This window comes from Chrysochloris asiatica, unplaced genomic scaffold (genome assembly GCF_000296735.1).
Source record: "Chrysochloris asiatica unplaced genomic scaffold, ChrAsi1.0 scaffold00160, whole genome shotgun sequence".
Lineage (NCBI taxonomy): Eukaryota > Metazoa > Chordata > Mammalia > Afrosoricida > Chrysochloridae > Chrysochloris > Chrysochloris asiatica.
In genome coordinates, this window is record NW_006408678.1 from 7046710 (window position 1) to 7073697 (window position 26988).

General features: G+C 39.1%; 1 protein-coding gene and 1 pseudogene across 1 annotated transcript; one reads left to right on the top strand and one right to left on the bottom strand.

Annotated features, from left to right (window-relative positions):
- Positions 1 to 1151: 1151 nt before the first annotated feature.
- On the top strand, positions 1152 to 1698 carry LOC102837640 (annotated as a pseudogene).
- Positions 1699 to 9008: 7310 nt separating this feature from the next.
- Positions 9009 to 25590, bottom strand: GAS2L3 (growth arrest-specific 2 like 3). Its single transcript, XM_006871108.1, has 7 exons — positions 25485 to 25590; positions 24129 to 24222; positions 19395 to 19564; positions 15468 to 15531; positions 14675 to 14813; positions 12204 to 12311; positions 9009 to 10307 (listed from the first exon to the last, which is right to left on the bottom strand). The coding sequence occupies exons 1-7, from the start codon at positions 25522 to 25524 to the stop codon at positions 9009 to 9011; spliced, it is 1914 nt and encodes a 637-aa protein (XP_006871170.1). The 5' UTR covers positions 25525 to 25590.
- Positions 25591 to 26988: the final 1398 nt, after the last annotated feature.

Genomic DNA, 26988 nt, shown 5'->3' on the forward strand with positions numbered 1-26988 from the left:
TCAGAGAAAAAGAGGAAGACCCCCAACGAGATGGATTGGCCAAGTGGCAACATCGATGGACTCAAGCGTGGCAACAGTAGTGAGGTTGGCCCAGGATCGGGCAGTGTTTCATTCTGCTGTGCACAGGGTCACTATGGGTCAGTATCGACTTGATGGCACCTAACAACAACCACCACAAAGATTTGCAGCCTTGGAAACCCTGTGCAAGGTCACTATGAATTGGAACCAACTCCACGGAACTTATCAACAACCAACAACATTGCTGATAGAACTCTAAAATGGTTCAACCACTGTGGAAAATGGCTTGTGCTTCCTCAAAAAGTTGGAAATAGAAATACCGTATGACCCAGCAATCCCTCTAGTTGTTATATAGCCACAAGAAATAAGAGCCATGATAGAAGTAGATATATGCACACCCACATTCATTAGAGCACTTTTTACAATAGCAAAAAGATGGAGACAGCCCAAATGCCCATCAATGTGGTACAGCACAGTGGTGGTGGTGTGCCATGGAATCTGTTCTGATTCATAGCCACCCTGCAGAGGATATCTGAGGATGTAAATCTTTACAAGAGCAGAAAGTCTTATCTTTCTCCCACAGAAAGGCTGGTCCTTTCGAATTGCTGACCTTGAGGTTAGCAGCCCAGCTCGTAACCACTATGTATACAGAGGGCAAAATGATGAAACTTCTTAGATATTATCAAACATCTTAAACCAATGAGTTCCTGGACCTGGGGGCTCAGGACCATAGTCCTGGGAGGCACCATGTTCAGTTGGCATAACATAGTCAACAAAAACAATGCTCTACATCCTACTTTGGTGAGTAACGACTGGAATCTTAAAAGTTCATGAGTAACCTTCTAAGGTCCAATTACTGGTCTCTCCATGAGCAGAAGAAAGAAGAGTGATGAAAATTAAAGATGCTTGGAATCAACTAGTCCAATGTTCAAAGGTGAATCTCAGTCACAACTCTGAGGTCAGAAGAACTAGATGGCGTCCAACTACCCTACCAACTGCTCTGAAAGGGATCCCATGAGAAAGTCCCAGATAGAGTGCGCAAAAAATGTGAAGCAGAGGCGTGGGGGGTGTTGTCGCTGTGGTGAAGGGGCGGCAGTGGCGGTGGCCCTGGCGGAGTTGTTGGTCACAACGTGATGGCCGCTTCGGTGTTCTGCTGCCTGCGGAGCTGCAGAGACATCCCTCTGAAGGAAATATCGGCAGTGCAGCTGGACACCCAGCACATGGGAACAGATGTCATTGTGAAAAATGGAAGAAGAATATATGGACCAGGAGGTTGTTTAGCCAATGCACCCTTACATCAAAACAAAAGCTACTTTGAATTCAAAATCCAGTCCATAGGTATCTGGGATATTGGAGTTGCAACCCAGAAAGTTAACTTGAGTCAGATTCCTCTTGGCCAAGATTTCCAGTCTGGTGATAAGGAATGATGGAGTGCTTTTTCACAACAAGGAGAAGCACAGACTGCCAGCAAACAGCCTTCCACAGGAGGGAGATGTGGTGGGTATTACATATGATCATATAGAACAAAATGTATATTTGAATGGAAAAAATTATGCATTGTCCAGCATCAGGTATATGAGTAACTGTGTATCAGTTGTTCATGTTGACGACAGTAAAATTCTGGTATTTGGGTGTATTATTTCACTTTACTTCTTGATTTTCTTTGGAGAGGCCAAATAGCTCCCTTTCTGACTTTTTAAATGGGTGTTGAAACTGGCTAACATGCTTAGCTGTTAACTGACAGCTTGGGGATTCAGAGGCAGTTTGGACCAAAGGTCTGGTGATCTAGGAACCAGCCATTAAAAACCCTATGGGGCAGTTCTACTCTGACACATACGGAGTTGCTATGAGTTGAGATCTACTCCATGGCAAAAGTTTTTGTTTGTTTGGGGGGTGATGGGACAGGAAACAGGCGGTTTGGCTCACACAATCCCTCCAGCTGGGGTATTTTTCTATGCTGACTGCAGCATGGGGTGACAGATTTGAGAGTTCCGTCTCAGGGTTGTGCTGATGTTTTGTATGTTTGTTCTCAGATCCAGTCCTTTGTCTTTCCGGGCTCAGCCCTGTGTGTCCCAGGCTCCTAGGTCAGCTGGCCCCTGACTGTGATCAGCCAATGGAGGGCACTCAGAGGCACCAGTAAACCTTATGAGAAAGGGAGAAGTCAGAGTATTTCTTCCTCTCTTGCTGCCTGGGGCAGCATCTGTGGGAGCAGTTTGTGTCTCCTCTATGGCTCTCACTGCCGCCAGACAAGCCTGCTATGGTTTCAGCATCCTAGAACGGCGAGGGGGAGAGAGAGAAAGCCCTGCTCAGCTGAGCCCCCACCCTCACTGTGTCCAGCTATGGCTACCCTCTGCTGTTCTCATTTACATGAGCCATAGTACATTCTTTGTCAACTTAAACCGTCTGACTTAGGTCTTCCTACCACTTGGAACAAACGAATCTATTAATTTAATCCCACAAATAAATTCTTGTTCCTCAAGTAGCTCATGGTAAGTAGGAAAAAGAAAACACTGTTCTTAAATCCCCACAATGAAGTGCTGCTTGGTGTAGGAGAGGTGTGGAAATGCAGGAGTGGGGGGATTGAGTTAAGGAGTTTGGCCTCCATTCTGGTTGGAATGGGAAACCAAGGGAGGCTTTTGAGCCGTGGTGTGTCTAGATTGAGTCAAGGTGAGCTGTCGGCAGAACCCTGGGGGCACAGGGTGTAACATCAATCGGATGGGCTGTAGGGTCATTGTACCTATAGGTACAACTCCAATAGGCACCATTCACATTGTGAACGCATTGTGAATGGCGTTGCCTAGACTTTTATAAGGTACAGTCTTGAAAATTGCAGAAAAGCTGAAAATATGACCACAGAGCTATAGGGACACTGATGTCTTTCAGGGAGAGGCAAGAGGCCTTGAACTTGAGCAGTAACAAAGAGAGGGGGGTAGATTTGAGTTGCATTGCTAAAATAAGGTGAGAGTTGCAGTATGGGAAAAGAAGAGGATGTCAATAGAAATAGGGGGAATCAGGAGGAAGAATGTATTTGGCACAGATGGTTAGTTCTTTTTAGATCAGAGATTTTCCTGCGGATCTAAAGAGGAGACTGGAGGCTGTTGATAACCACACTGGGGTCGAGGACATATGGCTGAAAATAAAGATCTGGGAATCACACAGAAAGGGTGCTGAAACCATAAGTTTGGAAGAATCTGTCAGAAGATGCATTAGACGAGGGCCAAGGAATGGTTGGTTGTTACAGAATCCAACAGAAACCAAACCAGCTGCTGTAGAGTCGATTCTGCCTCCTGGCAACCTCATGTGTGTCAGAGTAGAACTGAGTAGAAAACCATAGAGTTTTCAGTGGCTGATTATTCAGAAGTAAAGCATCTTTCTTCAGAGCACCACCCAACTTTTCAGTTAGCAGGTGAGCATATTAATCATTGGAACCACCCAAGGACTATTAGGAAACAGTACATGGAAATGATAGAGAAGTAAGACAAGTCATAAAACCAGAGAAGAAAATTCAAGAGAACCACGCTAGCTGCACAAGGAAGGCATTTCTTACAGGAGGAGCAAACAATCCTTGAATTAGATACTCATTTCTGGATTTTTAAAGTAATGGCTGGCCCTGAAAACACCAATTACTTGTGCTTCAGTCACTTGTTTAGGACTTGATTCTCACTGTTGTATTTCCTGAGTAAAAAATCTTAGCAGCAAATGACTTGCTCTCAAGACTCAGACACAAATACTAATGGTTTGTTTTCTTTCATGGGCTCCTGATCAGAAGCAATATAAGATGAGCTGTTCTCATCAAAGCACCTATCCCTTGAGTACAATAAATCACCAAGAAAGAAGAGGGTGACACTCAAAAAGAACATACAGTAGATTTTTTTCTATCCCTGTAATGATGACTGTAATCTCCTTGAGATCTATGGTCTTACTACAATATTCCTAGTTTTAGTGTCTGGCACTAAGTGGTTACTCAGAAAGTGTTTTTGAAATGAACAAATGTTTCACTGCATTGCGGTAGCTTGCTTCATATTTAGTCATTCATGTAGGTAATACAAGGAACCTGCTGGGTCAGACCCAGTGTGTTTAGGGCCAGCCTCTACCATTTCTACATCACTTTGCTGTTCAGAGGTTAGTTTTAGTCCTACAGCTAGCAGACTCTACAAGCAAACTCTCAGGGTCTGAGTTCATCTATGTAATACAAGGACTGTTTAGTGCCAGGGATTTTGCTAATCTACCTCCGTGTGTGATGCCCTGAGTATTCTCTAACAATATAAAATTAATATTTTTAAACAAAACCTTGGATAATAAATTTAGAAGTTTACAATGTTGTTCTTCTTGTATTACAGCAGTCTAGAAAGTGTTTTTTGCAACTAATGGAATCTGTAATCTCAAGGCCTCTCTTATCTCAAGTCTAATAATAAGCAAGTTATAGTTTCGGCTTTTTCGAATTCTACATTTTCTCAGGGGAACAAACAAAAATCCCTACAAAGCTGGTGGTCAAGAAAATTAAGCCTGAGATTTACTTTACACATATTCATAACTTATTTCTAGGAGTAAAAGGCTATTTCTTTTTCCTCTCACTTACATTTCACTGTTGTTCAAAATGCAAGGGATAAAATTGTGAATAAGAGACTTGGAGTCCCCCTCGGTTTGGTGAGAGATTTTGCTAAGTGCAATGCCAAGTGGGAAGAGGGTTATCTAGCCCAGGCTTGGAGGTTCAGGAAGCTTCTGAGGTTTAAACTGAGCTGTGAAGGGTAATCAAGTGTTGCAGACCATACAGACCTGGGCGGGAGTTCAAGGCCCTGTGGGCCCAAGTGTTGCAGACCGTACAGGCCGCAGGCTCTGAGGAACAGACTCTAGCCACCTAGCAGACATAGCAAACTGTTTTTCATCTTAGTATTCAGTTATGTTTATTATTAATTGCATACATGAAGCCCTGATATCCACAGATAAATGTAATATTTTCCTAAAAGCCGAGACTGTAAAATTCCAAAAAGGCAAAGTTCCTCCCTCAAAGAATTCAGTCAAAGTAAAATGGGTGGCTCCCCGGTTCTTTGTTCTAAGGACAAAAGGACACCCTCCCTAAAGTGTTTTCAGGTGCAGCCCTATTCACCCAGGCCTCTCTTTTCCTGAAGAACCTGGGCTGGGCAGCCGACACAATGGGAATCCTCCCAATCCTCCTTTTCCTTCCCCCATTTGAGGCTAGGTGCTAAAAGGTATGTTAATTAAGCTTGAGATTCGAACCTGCGAAGTACGATGTAAAGCTGCCTCAATGTCTGGAAAATTACGTATGTTAGCTGTACCTTGTCTTAGTCCCACCCAGCTTTGTGTAAAGTACCTCCCCTAAATAAAACGGAGGCACACAACAAATAAAAGAGCAATACGGCTGGCAAGGCGTGCTTTACAGCACGCAGGGGGCTCAGTCAACATTGCAACCATACTGCCTGCTTAGCCAAGATGTTTACTATGCAGGATATTACGGCCCTCATGGCTGAGATGTTTGCAATGCAGGATCTGCCTGATGCCAGTCCCGCATCCACTCTGGTTTCAGGGTGTCTCTCTCTTTGTGTCCTTGTGTGTCTTTCTATATCTTTACCGCCGCCGGATATCCCCACCTCGTGAACCAAACACCTATGTCGAGGCAGGTTCTCGGCAATCAAGTGATCCAAGTGAAGAGGGGGCAGGGGAGGAGGGTTCACATCACCTCTCATTCCTGCTGGAATAGCCTCTGGATTCCAGACTACTTTCCCCTTCCTTAACTTGCCCTCTGAGCCTCACAGATTTCAAAGGCTGGACTTCTCAGCAGTGTTCATCTGTTTACCTGGATGGAGTCCTGAGGCTTCATGAACGTCAAAACTTGTTTTTGCTGATACAAACGACTGCAAATTGCTGTTGACGGCACCTGCCTTCATTTTGTTTCAGAGTTTGGGATTAAAAGAAAAAACACAAAAACAAAAACAACTTTCAAATGTCATATTCCATTCCCCTTCCAATATATAACACAGAGTTCCGGCCTACTCTTTAACAATGATTTATTGGGTTTCTGTGCACCTAGCATGGGGCAATGAAGGGATTGACATGACACAATCTTCTATCACATTTTCAAGGTTTTTCAGTAAGTATAAAAAGGGTTTTAACAGCAACTAAATTAAAATGATTCTAAACATTTGAATGCTTTGAATATGCAATGAGGGGATTTCTCACATCAATCAAGTGATTTAAATGTATTCAGAATACACACAAAAAAAACTAATTGAGAATGTGACATATATGCTAATTTTTAAACCTTGAGGAAATATAAGCTAAAATCAGATGCAGATAACACTGGCACAAGGTGCGAATATACATAAATCTAGATTCATATGCAGTCAGTATGTGTACCTGGTTTTAAGAGGATTCCCACAAGCTGCTATTTAAGCCTTTTAAAGAATTACTGCATTTTAAATCATATAGAGATATATTGCAGAAGGAATAAAAAATTTTTTCCTCAAAAAAAAAAAAATCACCTTATCTATCCAGTATTGTGGCGAACAAAATTACAGATCATCTAATTAGGATAAGCAGTGGACTGCAAATAATAAGGTTAGCAGTTCGAGCCCACCAGCTGCTCCAGGGGACAAAGATGAGGTTTACAACAGCTCCTGCAAAAGATTTAAAGTCTCAGAAACTCTTTTCAGGGAGTGAGAAATGACTCTGCGGCACTTAACAACAATTTATCAAGGCATTTGAATATTAAGCCTTACTTACTCTCAGCTCAAAAGAATGAATCAGCATTTCATCTTCTTCTGAAGATTAATTTGATACATCAGTCACATGGATATTACAGAAAATAAAAATTTATTCCACTCTTTTTGAAAATGGTATTTCATTAATTAGAATTTAATACTTTTATTAAATATTAAAAATCAAAGTCTTACACTGTTAAGTAATGAAAACTTCTTTCCATCCTTAGCAATGTAAAAGCTGTTTTCAAATTCGTTAAAATGATTTGAAACATTAGCTATTTAAAAGCATTTCAAAATATATTTAAGGCAATCATCTCTAGGAGTTCCTATAAACCTCTGTAAGTTATGTGTGAATAAAAATTTATTCAATATAAATACAGTTGGAAAAACTCCCTACTGTGGAAGAATAGGCTATTTATAAATGGACTTCCAATTTTTCAATATTAGAATCCTTTGGCTAATTCCAGACTTTATGACAGATGACTATGGGATATTTTTATTGCCAACAACTTTCAAAACAAGTTACTGTTTAGATCTGATAAAATTAAATTGGATTTATAAGCTGGCTGCAATACCAATTTTCTTTTAGGTTCCAGAAGTGACAGATACAGATGTATAGTTTGGCTTTACAAGGGAATAAGCTTCTTGAAGATAAATAAACTGTTCCTCTTGGAAAGACACATTAACTATTTCTGATCACTTAAAAATGTTTCTGTGTGACTTCACTTTCCAAAGATATATATGTATCTTTCTCAGTGTCCAGAACTGTGGAGCTAAACCAAATAGTTGCTGGACTCCTGGTGTGGCACTGTAGGATCGGCCCTGTACTGCAAACCATAAGGTCAGCAGTTCAAAACCACCAGCTGCTTCTCAGAAACTTGTCTCTGTATGTCGGAACGGACTCGTTGGCATTTAATAAACAACAAGAAATCTCTTTTTAAAAAGAAACACTATTTTTAAAACAGCCTGCACATACCTTCAATTTTAGTTGTGTTCATTGAGCAAAATATCACTTATTTGTAAATAAAAATATCTTGCTTCATATACTATAGAACATTGTTGTCATGAAGTGCCGTTGAGTTGGTTCTGACTGACAGCGACCCTGTATAGGGTTTCTGAGGAGCAGCTGGTGGGTTTAAAAACATTTAATCAGTCACTGTGCATTTGTGTAAACTATTTTTTTCTTCATAAAACAAACATTTTGGCTTAAAGCAGATAGGGAACCACAATGCTGTGATGACTGACAATACTATGAAGTTACTAAAAACACCCTTCAAACTTCTGAAAGCACATCGATACATTTTAAATAGTAACAATCCATTACAAAGCAAATCAGTGATGAGTATCACCTAAATATTAGGATTGTTTAGCTTAATTTTGATGTTAAAGTACATTATTTTATGTAAAAACTTACATTTGTACTCAAAGGGAATTATATTAAAAAGTAAACGTACTGTTAAAAGCTACTATGTTTCCCTTACACACTGCACAACATCCACTTCAAATATAAAATGCCTGTTTTTATACATATGAAAAATCTGTTTTTTTCCTTATCAAATTTCAGTTTGTTTCAATTAGTTTAATTTTTTTGACTAGAAACATAGGTAACACAATATTATAATGTTAATATATGCTATTTTAAAAATCAGTTCCTTCTAGTTTGGAAAGCTTAAAAATTATTTAAATAATATGAATTCTACTTAAGCTAGTACAATGCCAAGTTATCAGCAGCAGCCATTGGTAGTTAGTATTTGTTTGATCAGACAATCCTGATCAGGAAATATTAAATTAGGTGCCTTCTGTAAGATAAATGCCAAACCGTTATTTCCCTAAAATACAGTATTTACAGCACTGTTGCTATTAGTTAGGTATATAACCCCCATATTTAATGCCTATTTATAAATAAACAAATACAGCTGTACTTCTAGTAGTGTTACTTGACTTTTACATTATTCTCAATGGAGACATTAACAACAATGCTTTGGATTGAAAACCATACAAATGTCTACTGCTAACATGAACCCTGCGGTGATTATACAATTGTTTGCCTGAAGAGGGAACCTTCTGGAGAATTCAGATAAGTGAATTCTGATGTGCACCCTTACCACCCCATTCCCCGACCCTGTGCCCCATCCCCAGCCTCTATACCCTCACGGTCCCTCTTGCTGTCCCCACTTATTTGGACAGACACAGGTAAGAGACACACTGGAGATGTGACACTGACAGTCTCTCCCCTTCCATCCCTCCAGTTCCTTAAAATGATACACGCATTTATTTTCTAGGTTTCTTGCTTCCCGTCATAACAAAATAATGGTCACCATCTTCCTTTTTCTCAGCAGCAGCTTTTTTTTCTCCGTTAACTGCTTCCTTACCAGATGAGGGTGGTTTCCTGATTGAAGTGGGGTCTTTGCCACTTTTGGGAGGCCCATTAGCTAAGCACTGGCCCCTGGTGGCAGTCTGTGCTGACTTTGGTACAGCTTGTGTTTTGGCAGATGATTGGGGAAGACTCACGATGGCCAGCGGAGTACGAGCAGGGGACCGCGAGGAGCCGGGGCCTGCCTGCTGGCGCGTCATTTTATTCTGAGGCTGTCTTTGGGCAACTGAAAGCAATTTCTTATCTTTTGATTCCTGTGAAGCTCTGGCAGGGGAAAGGGAGGACCCAGAACCCGGCTGACTGAAATGCAAGGCTGACTTCAGCTTCCCTGCTTGTGGGGCTCTACCTGGGGGCTGAGACTGTGTTCCTACACCTGTAACTGTACTTTTGGAACTGGATTTTGCCATTTGTGCAGGGGCCTGGGAAGGAGAAGGTTTACGCCTTACATGCATATTTGCTTTGGGTGGCTTTGGGCACTTTGATGATGGTTTTAAATGTGTAGCAGAGTGAGATACTACATTTTCCCTGGAAGAAATATGATTGTGTTTCAGATGCTGTGGTTCAGTTTTTCCAGAACACTTAGAATCAGGCACATCTCTTGACTTCTGGGTTGGAGTAAACCTGGCTTTCGGAATACTGGGTGATGAGATACATTTTCTTAATGACTCAGATACACAAGGTACAGTCCTTGCTACAGCTGGTGAAGAAGTGCTTGGACCTATTGCATTTAGAGAAGCCAGTGAAGGTGGCACACTCTTTGAAGGCAGTTTCGGTGTCTTTGTCACGCCTTTTGAAGGTTTGAGACGGGAAGACACTGCTGGAGAATTTTGTAATTTTGGACGGACTATCACAGAAGCTGGATGACCTCCTTTCTGTGAAAATGCTGCTGCTGGCAACATCTCTGCTGAATGCAACTGCTTCTCCTTGCTCCTGGCAATGCCAACTGGTGTGCCAGGTTTGGAATTTTGTTTCTGAAACATGTTAACTGCTGACAAAGGATTCATTTCCGGAGGCTGAGGTGTTCTGGCAGGTGAATCAGGTACACTTTCATTAGAAACACCTTTCTGAAAGGCTAGAATTTTTTGTTCTAGTGTTGCAAACTGTAATATTCGGCAGGGGTCATATTTAAGCAAAAATCCTTGAAGAGTATCCCAGCCTCCACCAACACGGACCATGACATGCTTTCCATGAAGCATCTGCATGCCAAAGAAAGAAAAAGTAAAGCTGTAAAACTGCATTACAGTAAAAACTCATTAGCATTCACAATTTGTGATATCTACAATCTGTGAATTTCCTAACAACTTCACTATAAATTGACAGTCTCCTTCTCGTATTCATTTAATGAATTTTACTCAAATTGAATTATAAACCTAATAACTAACAATACAGAGTCCTCCAATTTGTAAGGAAGGTATTTCTGTATACCTCCATCCTAAAAATCCAAGTTATTCATATGCAAAATTGTAAGGGAAGAATTGAAAATTAAAGGAAGGAGAGAAGGAGACACGAGTGAGGACTTAGGAGGAAAATGCCTCATAATAAAGAAAGAAAACAATAATTATGGAAGAAAGTTAACAATGCAAATAATACTTCGCAATTGAATACCTCAATTTAAAAATTTTTATTTTATTTTTGTGGTTGAGACTGCACACAGCAGAACGTGCACCAATTCAACAATTTCCACCTGCTCAGTTCAGTGACAGTAATCACTGTGAGTTGTGCAACCATTCTCACCTGCCTTTCCTGAACATTCCTCTCCCATTCATGTAAACTTGGGCTGTGGACCTGGTTCTGACTCATTAACGTAAACTTGGTGCTGGTGGTGGTTATGGGCTGTGGAGTCAGTTCTGACTCATTAACGTAAACTTGGTGCTGGTGGTGGTTATGTGCTGTGGAGTCAGTTCTGACTCACAATGAGGCAGTAAATCTTTACAGGAGCAGAAACTTACTGCTCCGTAAAATTCTTACCTAATCTTTTCTTACTATTGTTAATTTGATTCCTATATAGATTGATCTTAAAAGCGCACCATGCTCAAGACAAACATGCTTTTTTACTAGTTAGGCTAAACTATTGTAGGACCTTAAAAACCTTGGATTTATTACTAGTTCATCTATGTAGATAAGAAAACACAGGCTCTGAGAAATAAAGAGATTTGCTCCAAGGTACACAGCTTGCCCTGGGTGCCAATGTACTGACGGCCCCTACCTAAATCGCAGTTACGTGAGGACAAGAAATGTTCTGGCTCCGCTAGTGCAGCCCAGCTGGATTTCAGGATCTTGTCCAGTCAGCAGGCAAACCTGCACAATTGTATGAAACTCTCCTGCAAATTTTAACTCCAAGACTCCTGTTCTGTCTACTATCACTATACCACAGGACTTTAAAAAAAGAAAGTGAAATGACAGATAGAAAGTGCATGTAAGTATGCTTCTGTGTGGGCTCAATGGGAATTGGGGGTCATGTCATAGAAGAACCCATGGAAGGTGAAATTGTATTTTAAAATATTTTTATTTTCATAATTTGGAAATAAACCAATTCTTGTATCAGTAGAGGGCAAAGTGCTGAACAGGTGAAACTTGAAAATCGTACCAGCAAAGGGGTAATTAATCAACTGCAGATGAGACAACAGAAGGAAATGAACATGTGTTATCAGCATCCTGGCACACAGACTGATGCTGTCAATGAGAGAGAAGATTTATACTTCAGGCCCAAAAGCATGTATTACAAAGGACCATGTTTCTATTTCCTTTTCGTACTACTGACATTTAATCTTATCAGATGCAATGCTTTGTTTTTCTCCTTTTTATGATGAAAAATTATTGCTCTATAGAAAATCTGAAAAATGGATTAAGTTACCAGAGGTAAACAAAGATTTTCCCCTAACTATATTCAATGTCTAAATACTCATAGCAATGCTAAAGTTTATATATATATATATATAAACTTCCTATTTTCCCTGTACAGTGAAATTCTTCCCTTAATAACACCCTCTACTGCAACATTTTAAAAAGTAATAGGGAAGCAGAAGGCAGTTTGTAAAGCAATAAATCCAATTTCAAAATAAAATTTGTATTTAAATAGGTGGTGGACTTACTCTTATAAAGAGAATCTTATCCCCTAGTCGGTACCGTCCTTCAGATAAATACTCAATAGAAAATCGATGAGAACAACTACACGGAGGATCTTCAGCAATATGTTTAACCTGAGAATAAAAATAAATAACAAATTATGTTGTTGTTTATTTTCAAACTCATTTAGTAGATTCCAATTATTTATTTGGTTTAAAGTTAAAATGCAAGGTTTGTTTGATAACTTGGAAAAGAAAACTCAGATAAAATTGAAAGACAGTTCAATGATTTAATCTTGTGTCCTTTACTTTTTGACAAATACTGAGACTACACTTGAAATCAACCTAACACAAAAGCCAGCAGCACAGAAAGCGTAAGCCTCGCCACGTACAAAATGGCTCTTAGTGCACTCAAAGACGGGGAAAAGGTCTGAAAGAGTGCAAGACATACACAGCAAAGTCAATTCAAAGCACCTTTATGGAGGATTAGGAAACATGAAATGTCAACATTAAACGGAATCATTTAATGCCCTGAATTAATATACCCAAACCTACTGCCATGAAGATGATTCTGACTCACAGTGACCCTCTACGACAGAGCTGAACTGTATTTGAGGGTTTCTGAGGCTGTGAATCTGTATGAGATCAAACAGCCTTATTCTTCTCCCATGGAATGGCTGTGGGTCTGCAGTGCTGACCTTGTGGTTAGCAGCTCAATGCCTAACCCACAGCGTCACCAGGACGCCTTTCTGAATTAATACATCTGTGTTCAATTAAGGTCAGTCAGCTAAAGCTTAAGTAGCCATTCTCATTTGTCCTGTAACAATGTGCTAAACTTTTATTAAGGAGTCCTGGTGGCACAGTGGTTAAGCACTGGACTGCTAACCAACAGGTAAGTGGTTCAAACCTACCAGGCACTCTGTGGGAGACAGGTATGGCAGTCTGCTTATGGAAAGAATACAACCCTGGAGAAAGTATGGGGCAGTTCTACTCAGTCCAACAGGATCGCTATGAGTTGGAATCAATGTGAAGGCAGTGGGTTTAAATTTTATTATAGAGAAAAATCTAGATTTCTTCCAAAGCTATTGTTAAAAACAGACACTGATACATTTTTATCTATTCATCCAGGATTGGGTAAAATTCTAAAAAAAATTCAAGGAGCGTATTTTTTAAAAATGTTGACTCTTACTCAATGGATTCCTGGTGTGGCACTATAGGATTAGCAGTGGACTGAGAACCACAAGGTCAGCAGTTCAAACCCACCAGCCACTCCTCAGAAACCATATGCAGGGTCACCACGCAAAGAGCCACTGGGGATGCTGGAAGTGCTCCCAAGATGCAGAGAAAAGTCACAACATTACAAGAAAAAGGGGATCTGTACTGTGGATCGAAGAGGTCTGCAGCTGCAGTTGCCTACCAATTCAAATGAATCCAGCATAAGGACCAATGTAAGAAAAAGAAACAAAAATCCGTGAAGCCATCACTGCAGCTACACCAGCAGGAGTGAAAACTTTTTGTGAAATACTTTTTATCACATATTGTGAACGCAGCTTTGCTGTGGGTGCAGTATATAACACACACAAAGTATGTGCTAATCAGCTAGGCTAGTGGTGAGGCTTCCAGTCACCAGCAGGCTATTAGTATTTACATTTTTGGGGAATCAAATATTATACTTGGGTTTTTCACTGTGTCAGGGGTCGGTGCCTCTGACCCCCACATTGTTCAAGGGTCAACTATAATACAATCCAAAAGAGATCATCAATGATTACAAGCAAACATCTACACATAAAACGTTCAATAGTCAGTTCACTTCCAGGACTTACACAGCAGTAAGAAGAGACACACCAAAGCAATGGCAGTCCTGCTCACTGCTATACAATGGTCAACAGAGAAAGTGAAGAAGACGTTCTAGTTGTGATCTGGCACATAACTAGTTTGTATATATTTTCATGGGGAAAGTTCAAAACGAAAACCATCAATTTGTCCTCATAGCTATTCCTCCTCCTGCAGTCTCCAAATTTCAGAGAATCATCTAAAGCCTTGGAAATCACCCTGGATTTCCTTTTTCCCTCACCCTCAATCTGTCACTAACGGCTGACAATTTCACCTCTTAAATATGTGTGTTATATTTATTCCTTTTTCTCTATCCCTACTATTGCTGTTCCAATTCAGGTTTTCATCCTCTTATGCCTGACTATTACAATAAAACCAATATAACCTCTACCCGGATATGAGAACAAACCATATATAAATCAGCTTATAATTCACATGTACTCTTTATGATCTGTTTCCAGCCTGTTTGTTCCACATCCCCAACTACATGCCCATTCTCCATCATACACAAGCAACACCAAATCAACTTTAACCTATACCCTGAATTCTCCAGGAGTATATTCTGAGTAAGACACACTTTCATTTAGACGTAGCATCATCAGTAAATGTGGACACAAACATGAAGCTATGAGGTATTGTAGTCAAAATAAAAGTCTGGCAATTACAGCTTCATGGAGCTCTTCATGCTGACAGCAGGATTTGGGAATGCTGATGGACTCTTCAGGCCCAGAAGTATTAAGCAAGGTCTCTTCCAGCTCAATTTCTTTCTCAAGTTTCACTAATACTGGTGGTTCAACCCCATATCTAAAAAACAACCAGGAGATTTGATCATTTAATCAAAATTTAATTATTTATTCAAAGCACTTTCCTGTATATCATGATAGATTATATTTTCTTTTTAAAACAAAGTCTATATGATTCTCTTCTAGCAAGTGCCTCATTGGGACACACGCATTTTTTCTTAATTGCCAAACCTGGTTACAGTGTCTTCACATCAGAGTATTTATTGACTACTGGATGCTTCCAGTATTCAAGGTGGGATCCTGAAAGGCTCCTACATAGGCACCTTGTGAGGAAAGATGGGCTCAAGGCAGGCACGGGAGACAGCAAGCCTCAGCCATATCAAATTCTTTTTGTGTGCTTAGAGCTTGCCAGTTCCTTGCCTGAAGAGATACAAGACTGCATGTTCCTATCCTATTCTGAACTTCAGAAATTGAAAATTTTCAGTTTTTTACTGTTGATTATTACTGAGGCAAGCTGTATGAGAAAGCACAGGCTGACACCTGACAGCTCATGAAAACAGAACCAAGTTATTAAAGAAACAACAAAAAAAATCAGCTTACTTAATATTTCAATGAAGAATTATTCTTATTCATAGAAAGTATTTCTATAAGTTAAATAAAACAGTTTAAAAACTGTTTATAGTATTTAAATTCTGAGCTGCTGTAAGACACATACCTTGACACAATTCGACCAATCTCAAGGAGACAAAGATACACTTGTCTTGGATCTTTGTGCAAAACTGTGGAAAATAAGACCACATATTTTAAAGAGCAAAAATGAATTCCAAAAATATATTTCTGACATAGAAGAGAGTAAAACAATTAACAAAGATAGTAAGCTTACTGTTTAGAGAAGGCTTAGAAAAGACATTTAAATTTTCTCTATGTGAAGGGCTTCAAAAAGTTTGTAGAAAAATAATTTATCTTTGAATTACATTTTTCCACAAACTTTGCCCTTTGTATATTATGATGCTATAAACTATACTTTTAAAAAATAGGCTAAAAAGTAGAGAATAAAACTTTATCATGGACCCTCATTAGTATAGCATTTTAATTCTGAAAAAAATTAGGGCTTAATAACAAATGGTTTATACTTTATATCAATAAAGCCCAAAATAAAAATCCATTACTATTGAGTTGATTCCAATTCATAACAACCCTGTATAGAGTTTCTGAGGCTATAAATCTTTACGGGACCAGAAAGCCTCTATTAGAAGAGATATAACACACTTCAGTTTTGTTCTAAATTATTCTTAGCATAGAACTATTCAGTAATATCCTTATTAAATTTTTAGGAAACACAGGAAAGGAAGGAATGCTTCTAAACTGATTCTATGAAGTCCTTATACACAAACCAAGCAAACATATCTAGAAAGGAAAACAACAGACCAATATCTCTTCTGAATAGATTCAAAAATCATCAACAAACATCAAGGAACAAAATCCAACAGCATAAAAAAAAGGTTTATACGACATGACAAAGGAATTGTTGCTGTTGTGAAGTGCCATCGAGTCAGTTCCAACCCATCACAACCCTGTATAGGGTTTCCAAGGAGCGGCTGGTGAGCTTGAACTGCCGACCTTGCAGTTTAAACGTCTTTGCAGTCTGGCGCGTTAACCCACAGCACCATACCAGGACTCCAACAAAGGAATAGTTTACCCATAAATGCAAGAGTCAACATGTAAAAGCTGATATAATACAACCATAGGAACAAAAGTCAAGATTGTATCCTTTACCATACGTATTCAATCTGTATGTTGAGCCAATAATCTAAGAAACTGGATCAATATGAAGGACCAATCCCTGAAAATGGGTAGCCAGCTTGGCAAACAGAGGGTCAGCAAAAAAGAAGACGAGCCCCTAAGATGGGTTGACAGAGGGGCCACAACAATGAGCTCCAACATGACAATTGTGAGACTAGCACACAGCCAGGCAGTGTTCTGTTCTGTGTTCAGAGGTCTGTGATGAGTCTGAATGGTCTCAATGGCACCTAGTAATAACAACATTAACAATGACACGAACACACAAAACGCCATGTAATTATCTCAACTGATAAAACTACTAGACAAAATTTCACACTGTATTATGATAAAAGCACTCAACAAACTAAGACTAGAATTGTCTCAGTCTATTAAAGAACATCTATGAAATTATCAAACAATATCAATATCACATAAAAGTAAGATTTTGCTGAAGATAATTAAAAACCGGTTACAACAGTGCATTGATAGGGAACTGTCAGAAATTCAAGCAGGATTCAGAAGGTAACAGAAAATATCACTGCTAATGTTAGGTGGATCTTGGCCGAATGCAAAGAATACCAGAAAGATGTTTGTGCTTTATTTACTATTCAAAGACATTAGACTGTGTGGATCATAACATATTATGGATAACAATGAAGAATAGGAATTTCAAGACACTTTACTGTATTCATATAGAACCAAGCAGCAGTAATTTGAACAGAACAAGAGGATATTGAATGGTTTAAAATCAGGAAAGGTGTGTATCAAGGTTGTGCCCCTCTATCATACCTGTTCAATCTGTATGCTGAGCAAGTAATCCAAGAAGTTGGACTATATGAAAAATACAGCATCAGGATTGAAGGAATAGTCATCAGCAACAGGATATATGCAGATGACTTAACTTTGCTTGTTGAAAGCAAAGAGGACTTGAAGCACTTGCTGGTGAAGATCAAAGACTACAGCTTTCACTATGGATTACACATCGATATAATGAAAACAAAAATCCTCATAACTGGACCAATACCAATGAGTAACATTATGAAATATGGTGAAAAGACTAGAGCTGTCAAAGATTACACTTTAACTGGCTTCATAATCAATGCCCATAAAAGCCAGCAGTCGAGAAATAAATGTATTACATTGGGCAAATCTGCTGCAAAAGACCTTTTTTAAAGTGTTAAAAAGCAAAGATGCCACTTTGAGGACTAAGATGTACTTGACCCAAGCCAAGATATTTTTAATCACCTCATATATATGTGAAAGTAGGGAAAAAACTGAAATTGAAAAATTTCAGTTTTTTACAGTTGATTATTCTTATTCTAAGGAATGTTCCTTAAACGCGTTGTACATAGGGTAGACACGAGTCAGACCTGACTGATGGCACTAATACTAATAAGATATCTGAGATTAAAAGCCATACCAATAAAGGCATTAATCCTGAAACTTTCATTAAATTAGTTTTTATAAATATATTTAAGGTCCTTTAAAGTTTCAAGCAAAATGTAAAAAAATTGAGCAGCTTACTTCTGAGACCTTTAGAAAATGTAATCAGTTCATTCCTAGAAATGAAGTCCTATCATTGACAATGCTTTATTTAGTCGTATAATGACTTTCAGGGCAGTAAGAAGATGCCTTCTACTAAGAAGGAGAAATATACAACAAACGTCCTTGCAGATATTTGTGTGTGTGCTGTGGGCTAATGTGTGTGTGTGGCGCTGTGGGCTAATGCGCTGGACGGCAAGGTTGGTTTGAACTGCAATGTCAGGGTTTAAGCTCACCGCTCCTCAAAAACCCTATGCAGAGTTGCTAGGAGTCTGAACTGACTCGACAGCACTTAACGACGACACCCTTGCAGAAGCACTAAAAACTGGAAAGTACAGAATTCAGGGCATTTCTTCTTCCTTTTGATCTCTAGAAGGTGTCTGTGCCATCAGAACTATTACTGTGTCAAGAATGATCAGTACACCTGGATTAAAACATGATGTGTGTATGTGAGAAAGAGAGAGAACAGCAATCCATGACATTTACTGGCTGGACTCATCAACAAAAGGGTGGCAGTGGGAGTGGCCTGGCTGTGTGGGCCATAAGGGGTGTGCAGTCAAGAAAGAAGGTCAAAACCACAATATCAGGAACTAAAAGACAGTTTGTTTTTACTATCACTATGAAGCAGCAATTCTAAAGACTAATAGTGATAAATGCTCCCTCCTTATCACTGTCCAACTTGTCCTTAGACTGTTACTGTTCTTACAGCATTGCAAAGTTTCAAAGAAGAAAAACACACACACACACACACACACACACAAATATATTCTTTAAAAAAAAGTCATCTATAGTCTGAAACTTAGTTCTAGAACAACCACTATAGTCATTAACACATACTTTGCAGGAAATGAGAAATAAGTCAATATTCTTTAGGGAAAGCCTGACTTTTCACAACTAATTGCCCACACCATGGTCATCCATTTAGGTCATCAAGTTGGCATCAGGTAAATTTAGAAGCTATGAACACATGTAACTTGGCCTTCTATTATTTCTGTAATTACTTAAAGAGAAATTGCTAATAATTTAGACTCAGTAGAGTAATTCTAGATGAAAACATTAATTAGCAAAGCACTGACCCAGAACCTTCTAGAAACGAATTTATTTAGGAAGTAAAATACTTAAAGGCAATCTTAAAAACGCTTAGTATATGTGATTCAGAATCTGATTTTCCAATTATTTTATATACATTTAAAGTATAAATCTATCTAGAAAACTGAGCTATGGTATTTGACCTCTTTATTTGGAAAGGAAAATTTGAAGTGCAGGAAACACAAATACCCTAATAAACAGACATGACAAAAACAACATCAACACTTACCTAAACCTTCAGATTCAAAGAGATAAGTCTCATCCACCCCAATGTGTCTGCACCAGTGAAGGAAGTTTGCTGTATTGTCTCTTGCAAAGAATGAACCTGATGGAGCATCTTTCTTACAGGGTACTTTTCTCATTGAAAAATTCTGGAAAAGACACACACAAAAAAATGTTCTAGGATAAGCACTGAACTGCTAACTGAAAGGTAAGTGGTTCAAACCCACCATTTGCTCCTCAGGAATCCTATAATACAGGCTTACTATGCATCAGACCCAACTCTACATTTAACAAGAAAAAATATTTTAATACTACAAATAAAAGTTCAATGCATTGAGTGCAACTAAAAAGAATATATTAGGAAAAAAGGGCCTCTTCAAAAGTTATTGTATTTTCCACCAACCATATTCCAGAAAATAATTCCTAAGAAAACAATCTGGTGAAAATGAGCAGTAGGATGATCAAGTTGCTAATCTTGTTCTTTTTTGTGTGTGTGAATTATGTGATAGTTTACATGGGAGAACATTAGTTTTACATTCATCCTATTGTATATTGTTTCATTGCCATGGTTGCAATCTTCTCCATGCATCATCAACCAACCAAAGGGTATACACTACAAGACTGTCCCCCAGTCATCAGCACATAGCCCCTCTCCCTCTTTGTGTCTAAAGTCCCCAACAGCTGCATCTCTCCACATAATCGTCTCTGCCTCCATCTCAGGCATCACTGCTTCTCTAGGTAGGGTTCTGCTCTTGGCTCTTCTCACTTGATGGTCCCAGGGACCTCCGCTCCTAGACTGAAAAGTTAATCACTCCCCTCCTTGCTACAAAACGTCTACCTTTACATTTCCAACCCTCACAATCAGTCCTGATAACAATTATTCACTACTGTATCACAAGAGACCCATCCGCATTTCATTTCATCAGCCACGCCAATACAGATTGTATACTACTCAGTTGGAGATTCTACCTTCCTCCAAGCCCTCTGACTCTAGGTTCCCTCTTGAAAACTTGTAAACCAGTCACTTCTTGCCTTTGTAGCCCCCCATTTTGGGTAGCCATTGTCCAAGTTGCCCATCCCTGTCTACTGTGTATGGAGGGGGTGGGAATGATCCTTGCTGTAAGAATTTGTTCCCTCTTTTGAGCTACTGCATCCATAGGTGTAGGTCAAGTTCATCAAATTGTATCCGATTACTCTTTTTTCCCTCTTCTTTCTTCTTCTGGTTAAGCTCTGATCATCTAGTCATTGAAGCCAAGTCAAGTGGGTATTATATGCAAGTTTGGGTGTTCTTGTGCATATACCCTCTCTTCTTATCCACTGGACACTTCACTCTCCACTCTAGTCCTCTGTGGCTATGTCATTGACTCTGGGCGCAAGAGTCCCCAGGTTTTGCCACACTGCTGGCCAACCAGGTCTTCACAAGGGTTTACAGGAGTCTATTGAATGTTGTAGGGCTTAGCTCGCCACTTCATTGCTGTTTTCCCCCCACTTCCCCTTATCGGTGACGAGCGTGGTCACCAATCAGAGCATGTATTCCCATAGAGTCTTAGTCTTGGAAGGGGGTTTGCACTGAGGGGATCCGACCACTTGCCTTGATGTTTCCTGGGCAAGTAACTTGCCTGTTCCTGTAGGAACAGTCGGTCTGCCTCTGTTATTTTGTATTTTTCCTGTAGGTATTTCTTTCAAGAAGTATCTTCTATTCTTCTAGCCGCTCCAGGCTGGTCTGCTCATCCTTTCAAGTGGAAATTTCCCATCTCTGGAGATCTGGATGTGGTTCAGGCTTCCACCTATAGTCTTATGTACTGCAGAGTCTCTGCAGGAAGCCTCCTTCACTGGGCACGTTGTAGCCCCATTTTAGGTATTCCAATCAGTTATAGGCAGAAGACAGACTTACAAGCTTCCTATGGTGTTGTTTCTAACTATTCCTTTCTCTCCCCATCCAGTGTCTATTTTATAATATAATGCAAGGAAAACCAATAATCTTGTTCTTTTTTAAATGACACATGAATCTTAATTATAAACAAAACTAACGACATTTTAGTAATCCCAAAGAACATCTCTATGGTACATCCCTCCACACATAGTTCACTACAGACACAAAATGATCGCTACGCTAAAGGTTAACAGACACACTAATTTTCCCATACTTCCTTATATGTTGTTGTTGTGAAGTGCTGCTCAGTCAGTTCTGACTCATAGGGACCCTGTATATGGTTTCTGAGGAGCTGCTGTGAACTTGAACTACTGACCTTGTGGTTCAAAAAGACCTTGCAGTACAGCGCATTAGCCCACAGTGTCACACCAGGACTCTATTTACTTAAACACAGATTCAGAAATCTCAAGATTCATGGTTCTGAGCTTCTTGAGGAAATACCAAATAAGCTTCTTGAGGAAATACCAAATAAGTTCTGAGCTTCTTGAGGAAATACCAAATACCAAATTTTCAAAGGAAAATAGATGGTATAAATTTTACAGAATCTTGATTTAAATTTTTTCATTATCTGGCCCAAGAGTATTTAGTTTATCCTCCTGAGGCTGAGGGTTTATTATTATTTTAATTTTTTATTTAAATTAATAATTTGTCCATGATTTTTTTTTTAAATGCAAAAAGACATAACTGTTGTTGTTAGGTGCCATTAAGTTGGTAGTGACTCATAGCGACCCTACGTACAACAAAAGGAAACAGTGCCTGGTCCCACGCCAACCTCACAATCGTTGCTGTTTGAGCCCATGGCTGCTGCCACTTGGTCAATCCATCTTGCTGGGGGTCTTCCTCTTTCTCTGACCCTCCACTTTACCAAACATGATATCCTTCTCCAGGGACTGGTCCCTCCGTTCTGGTAATATGTCAGAAGTAAGAGAGACATTCTGGCTGTACTTCTTCCAACACAGATCTGTTTGTTCTTTTGGCATTCCATGGTACTTTCTACAATCTCCTCCAAAACCATACCACAAATGCATCAACTTTTCTACGGTCTTCTTTATTCACCATCCAGCTTTCACATGCTTATGAGGTTACTGAAAATACCATGGCTTGGGTCAGGCGCACCTTAGTCCTCCAACTAATATCTCTTTAACACTTTAAAAGAGGTCTTATGCAGCAGATTTGCCTAATGCAATATGTCATTTGATTTCCTGACTGCTGCTTCAATGAGTGTTGATGGTTGATCTAGGCAAAATGAAGTCTTTGACAGCTTCAATCTTTTCTCCATTTATATGGCTGTTGTTTACTGTCCAGTGGTAGGGCTTTTGCTCGTTACAATGAGGTATAATAGGGTAATATAAGTATCTCCTGTTTGTACCCTCCATTCTTCTCCTTAGAGAAGCCTACTGATCCCAGGTTCCTTGTATGTTCTCCCTATTGCTAATATTTCCCAAAATTAAAACTGCCTGGTGGGTTGTTTTTTCATCCTCCCGTGACAGCATATATATGATCAATGAAAAACAAAAGAAAACAGTCTAGTCTAATACAAAGATGGTTAGCATCATCTGAAATCTTCCCATCCACCTTTTGTTATGTGTATCTATGGTTGGTTGGTTCTGTGCTGTGGAGTCATCGGTTCCAACCCATAGCGACCCTGTACAGGGTTTCCGAGGCTGTAAATCTTTACAGGAACAGGAAGTCTCATCTTTCTCCCACAGAATAGCTGGCAGTTTCGAACTGCTGACCTTAAGGTTCACAGCCCGATTTGTAACCACTACACAGATGCGTATCTATACACTTATCTTTATCTACAACATGTTTCAAAACATGTTATTTTGCTATCTAATGTGTGTATATGCACATGCAAACTTTAGCAATGTAACTGAGACATATCATCCACTGCCCCCCAAAACGATGATTGTTGTTGTTGTTGTTCAGTGCCGTCAAGTAGGTTCCAACCCATAGTGACAGTGCATACGGTTTCCAAGAAGTGGCTGGTGAACTTGAACCACTAACCTTGTGGTGCAAATCAACTTTGCAGTCCAATGCCTTAACCCGCAGCACCACACCATGACTCCAAAAAAATATTGTACTATTTTAAAATTCTACTAATAGTGCACAAGTACTCAGACTCCACACCTAAAAAACACCTATATTTGATGAGAAGACAGGAAACCATATCTACTTCAAATCATGGCTACAGGGTCAATGAAGAAACCTAGCTAAGAAAAATATTATTTACTTAATTAATATTTACAGAATTAAAGAAAATATAAAGAAAATAATAATGACAGAGTCCTGGAATAGCATGTAGGATAAGCACAGGACTGCTAACTGCAAGGCTGGCAGTTCAAACCCACCATCAGCTCCTCCAAAACCTTATACAGGGTCTCCATGAGTCAGAATGGCCTCGACAGCACTTAACAATAATAACAATTGTGCTAATCATGCTAAATCTGTGTCAGGAACTAGCGCATGCTCTCACCTCATTTACTCTCACAACAGCCCTATAAGGAAGGCACTATGTTACCAAGACAAGCTAGCTACTAGACATCTACTAAGCACTAGGCACTATGCTAGGCACCATAAAGACATTGTAACATTTACATTCACACCGCCATTTTACAAAACACTTGCTAGATGCTCAGAAAAGTAAAGTGAATTATCCAATATCTCATAGCTAGGTGGGATGTATGTTTACAAGCTTACAGAGACGACAAGAAATATACATATGCAAGTTGACAAAACCATTAGTCTATTTTACCATCTCTCACCTAACTCAAATATTGACTTACCCCTGGTTCTTCAGAGTTGCACGTTTTCACCATATCTTGAAGAACAGCAATCAGTTGGCATAAGAGTACTCCATTATCCAGTTCTTCCAATAATCTTTCTGCCTTAACTTCAGTACCTAAAAACAAACTTCAACATTATGATTCTTCTACAAATAGTAAATTTAAACAATACGGTAAAAATGGAGTTAAACAGAATTCAATTTTAGCTGAAACATTAGATATATACCTACCCAAATTACAAGTACTTACGCACTTAACAACAACAACAACTATTAGAAAGTAGAGACAAAACAAGCATCAAATGAAACACAACTGAAACAAAAACATCTGTGATGTGGAAGTACAGAAAAACAGAGGCAGGTGCCATCCATTCCATCTCATTTTCATAGGAATAAACATTTTCATTTCAGTAGTCATTACAGAGGTCTGACTCACTGTGCATTCGGACTATTTGCCCGAGGGAAGGTTTCTCTATAAATGAAGGATGGCGTGGCAATTTTTAAAAATTATACACAATAATATAACAAACATGAATACCTTTTTTTCACCTCTAAAATGCCTCTTATATATTATGACCACAAAATGAACTTTAAAAACTACCCAAACCATGAAACTGCTATCAGATGACTAGAGTAAGTGCTTTTTGCTAATTTATCTTGGGAGGGTCACAGTTGGGCTTAGAAGATTCCCGTTCATGAAAACCTCGAAATGCTTATGAAATTCTCCATTTAAAAGTGAATTTTTCTGGGGAGACAGTTCAGAGCATCCATCATATTCTTCAAGAGAGTGAAAAACTATCAGGAATGACAAATACTTGAGGACTCCTCGTAGGTTTCATACACCTCTACCCCACAATACCTCAGAAATACGAATCATTTTAGCAATCGTCTCAGGGGGCTTCAAAAAGTTTGCTGAAAAATTCCATAATCTTATCATGCCATTTTTCCATAAACTTTTTGAAGCCCCTTTGTATATCTCCCTCAAAATCCTACACCCTATATAAGATTGTTGTTGTTGTTGTTGTTAGGTGCCATCACACCTGATCTAAAAATAAGACCTAATAATACAGATCTAAAAATAAGACCTATCAACTTTAAAGAAAAGATTTTACTATTAACCATGAAAATGTTAATTATACAAATTTTACTGATCTCTTTGTTTAAGCCTCAAATTTCCTCACTATTCAATCCCCAAGGTTCTAGGTAAACCCAAATATCTCTCAGGCAATGAAAGCTTGGTGAGCCAAAAGACCTTCAATATTTCATGTACTAGAGTATCTTCAGCATCTAGAACACTCACTCCTTGACAGAAAATAAGGTTTTCACTAAATAATGAGTGAATAAAAGAATACAGTTTGGGGTCTCTTTTCAAACCTTACCTAATAAACCAGATAACCAGATTGACAGGTCTTCTTGCATAGGCAGCAGAGTGGCTTCATGCCTCACAGCTATCCACTCATCATACTGACAAACATCAGCCAAACCTGGACCATGTCTGGGAGTCAGAGGACTCCGTGGACTTAGAGGTAGATCTTCTCCAAACCAAACCTAGAGAGAAAACCAATCAACCTTTGTTCAAAGTCATCATAATCTGTATCTACTTTATGTGATGAATTATAAACCATATATATGCATATAAGACTATAGCAGCACAAAGACTATTGCTGTTGTTGTTAAATACTAATGCATCAGTTCTGACTCACAGTGACCCTGTATAGGGTTTGCAAGGAGTGGCTGGTGGGTTTGAACCGCCAAACTTGTGATTAGCAGAAAACCATGTATAATGTGCACATATAAAACTATACCAGCTCACAGAAAATATATAAATAGAAATGACCGCTGTTCTTTTAAGACATGGTGAAAACATGAGCAAGAAATACAAGGGTAAATAAAAAATTATTGCTACTCAAGTTCCGTATGCACAGGCTTATTCTAAACAAAAACTGGTTAACTATGTCTCTGAGATGAGTGGATAGCTGCAGACAAATTCTCAGTAATAGAGCTGTTTGAGTCTTGTGGTTGGTAAGTGTCATCGAGTCTTTTCCAATTCAGAGCAACTCTGTAGAGGGTTTCTGAGAAGCAGCTGGTAGGTTTGAACTGCTGATCTCATGGTTCACAGTCTAGTGCTGATCCTACAGCATTATACCAGGAGTCTTGTGTAAGGTGGCTTAAAATATATATATATCCAGTCAAAACAGTGGCTTCCAAAAGGATCTGCTGGACCAGGTAAATTCAGGAGAAAGGTCCACTCAGAAGGTTTTGAGGATTCCAAAGGGATAATCTGGACAGATTTCCTCGAAGGGTACAGGAAGATCATGGATGTTAATTATGAAGTTTTAAGAAAACTGGAAACTGCTTTCATAAGAAAAAGGTCAGGAAAATTGCCCTAAGGACTTTTTTTTTTCTCATGACGACAATGTATCCACTTATTCTTCAAGAGTAACAAGGGCTGGCCTACAAGAATTTTATTGGGAAACCTTACCCCATTCACCCTATAACCTCTATCTTTCCCCTTCAGACTTTTTTTTTGTTCCACAAACTCAAAGAACATTTAAAAGAAGCAAAATTTAAGTCCGTAGAGTAAGTACGCCCAAACTGTCGCTTTGGTGTGATGAAAATCGAACAGCACAGAGTACTTTGCAGAGGAGTTACATAGATCGAAACAACATCTTCAGAAGTATAAGTGAAGTATAAGTGAAGGCTATGTCGAGACACAGTATCTTCACATTTTAACATTTTTGTCTAGTAAAGCTATGATTTTATAGCAATATTTTTTGACTAGTCATCATATATTCACATGCAAAACTATAGTAACTCAGGAATGCAAACTACTAACCCAGATCCTTGTGCCTTCTCAATATTCAATATTGTGGCCAATGTCAG

Excerpts from the sequence above, each read along its gene's own strand:
- GAS2L3 (XM_006871108.1), bottom strand. The coding sequence starts at position 25,524 with ATGCAAGAAGACCTGTCAATCTGGTTATCTGGTTTATTAG. Across the intron at positions 19,565-24,128 it reads CTTCAAGATATGGTGAAAAC|AACATTTTTTTGTGTGTGTC; the intron begins GTGCAACTCTGA and ends TGCTTATCCTAG. Across the intron at positions 15,532-19,394 it reads CTTTGAATCTGAAGGTTTAG|TTTTGCACAAAGATCCAAGA; the intron begins GTAAGTGTTGAT and ends TATTTTCCACAG.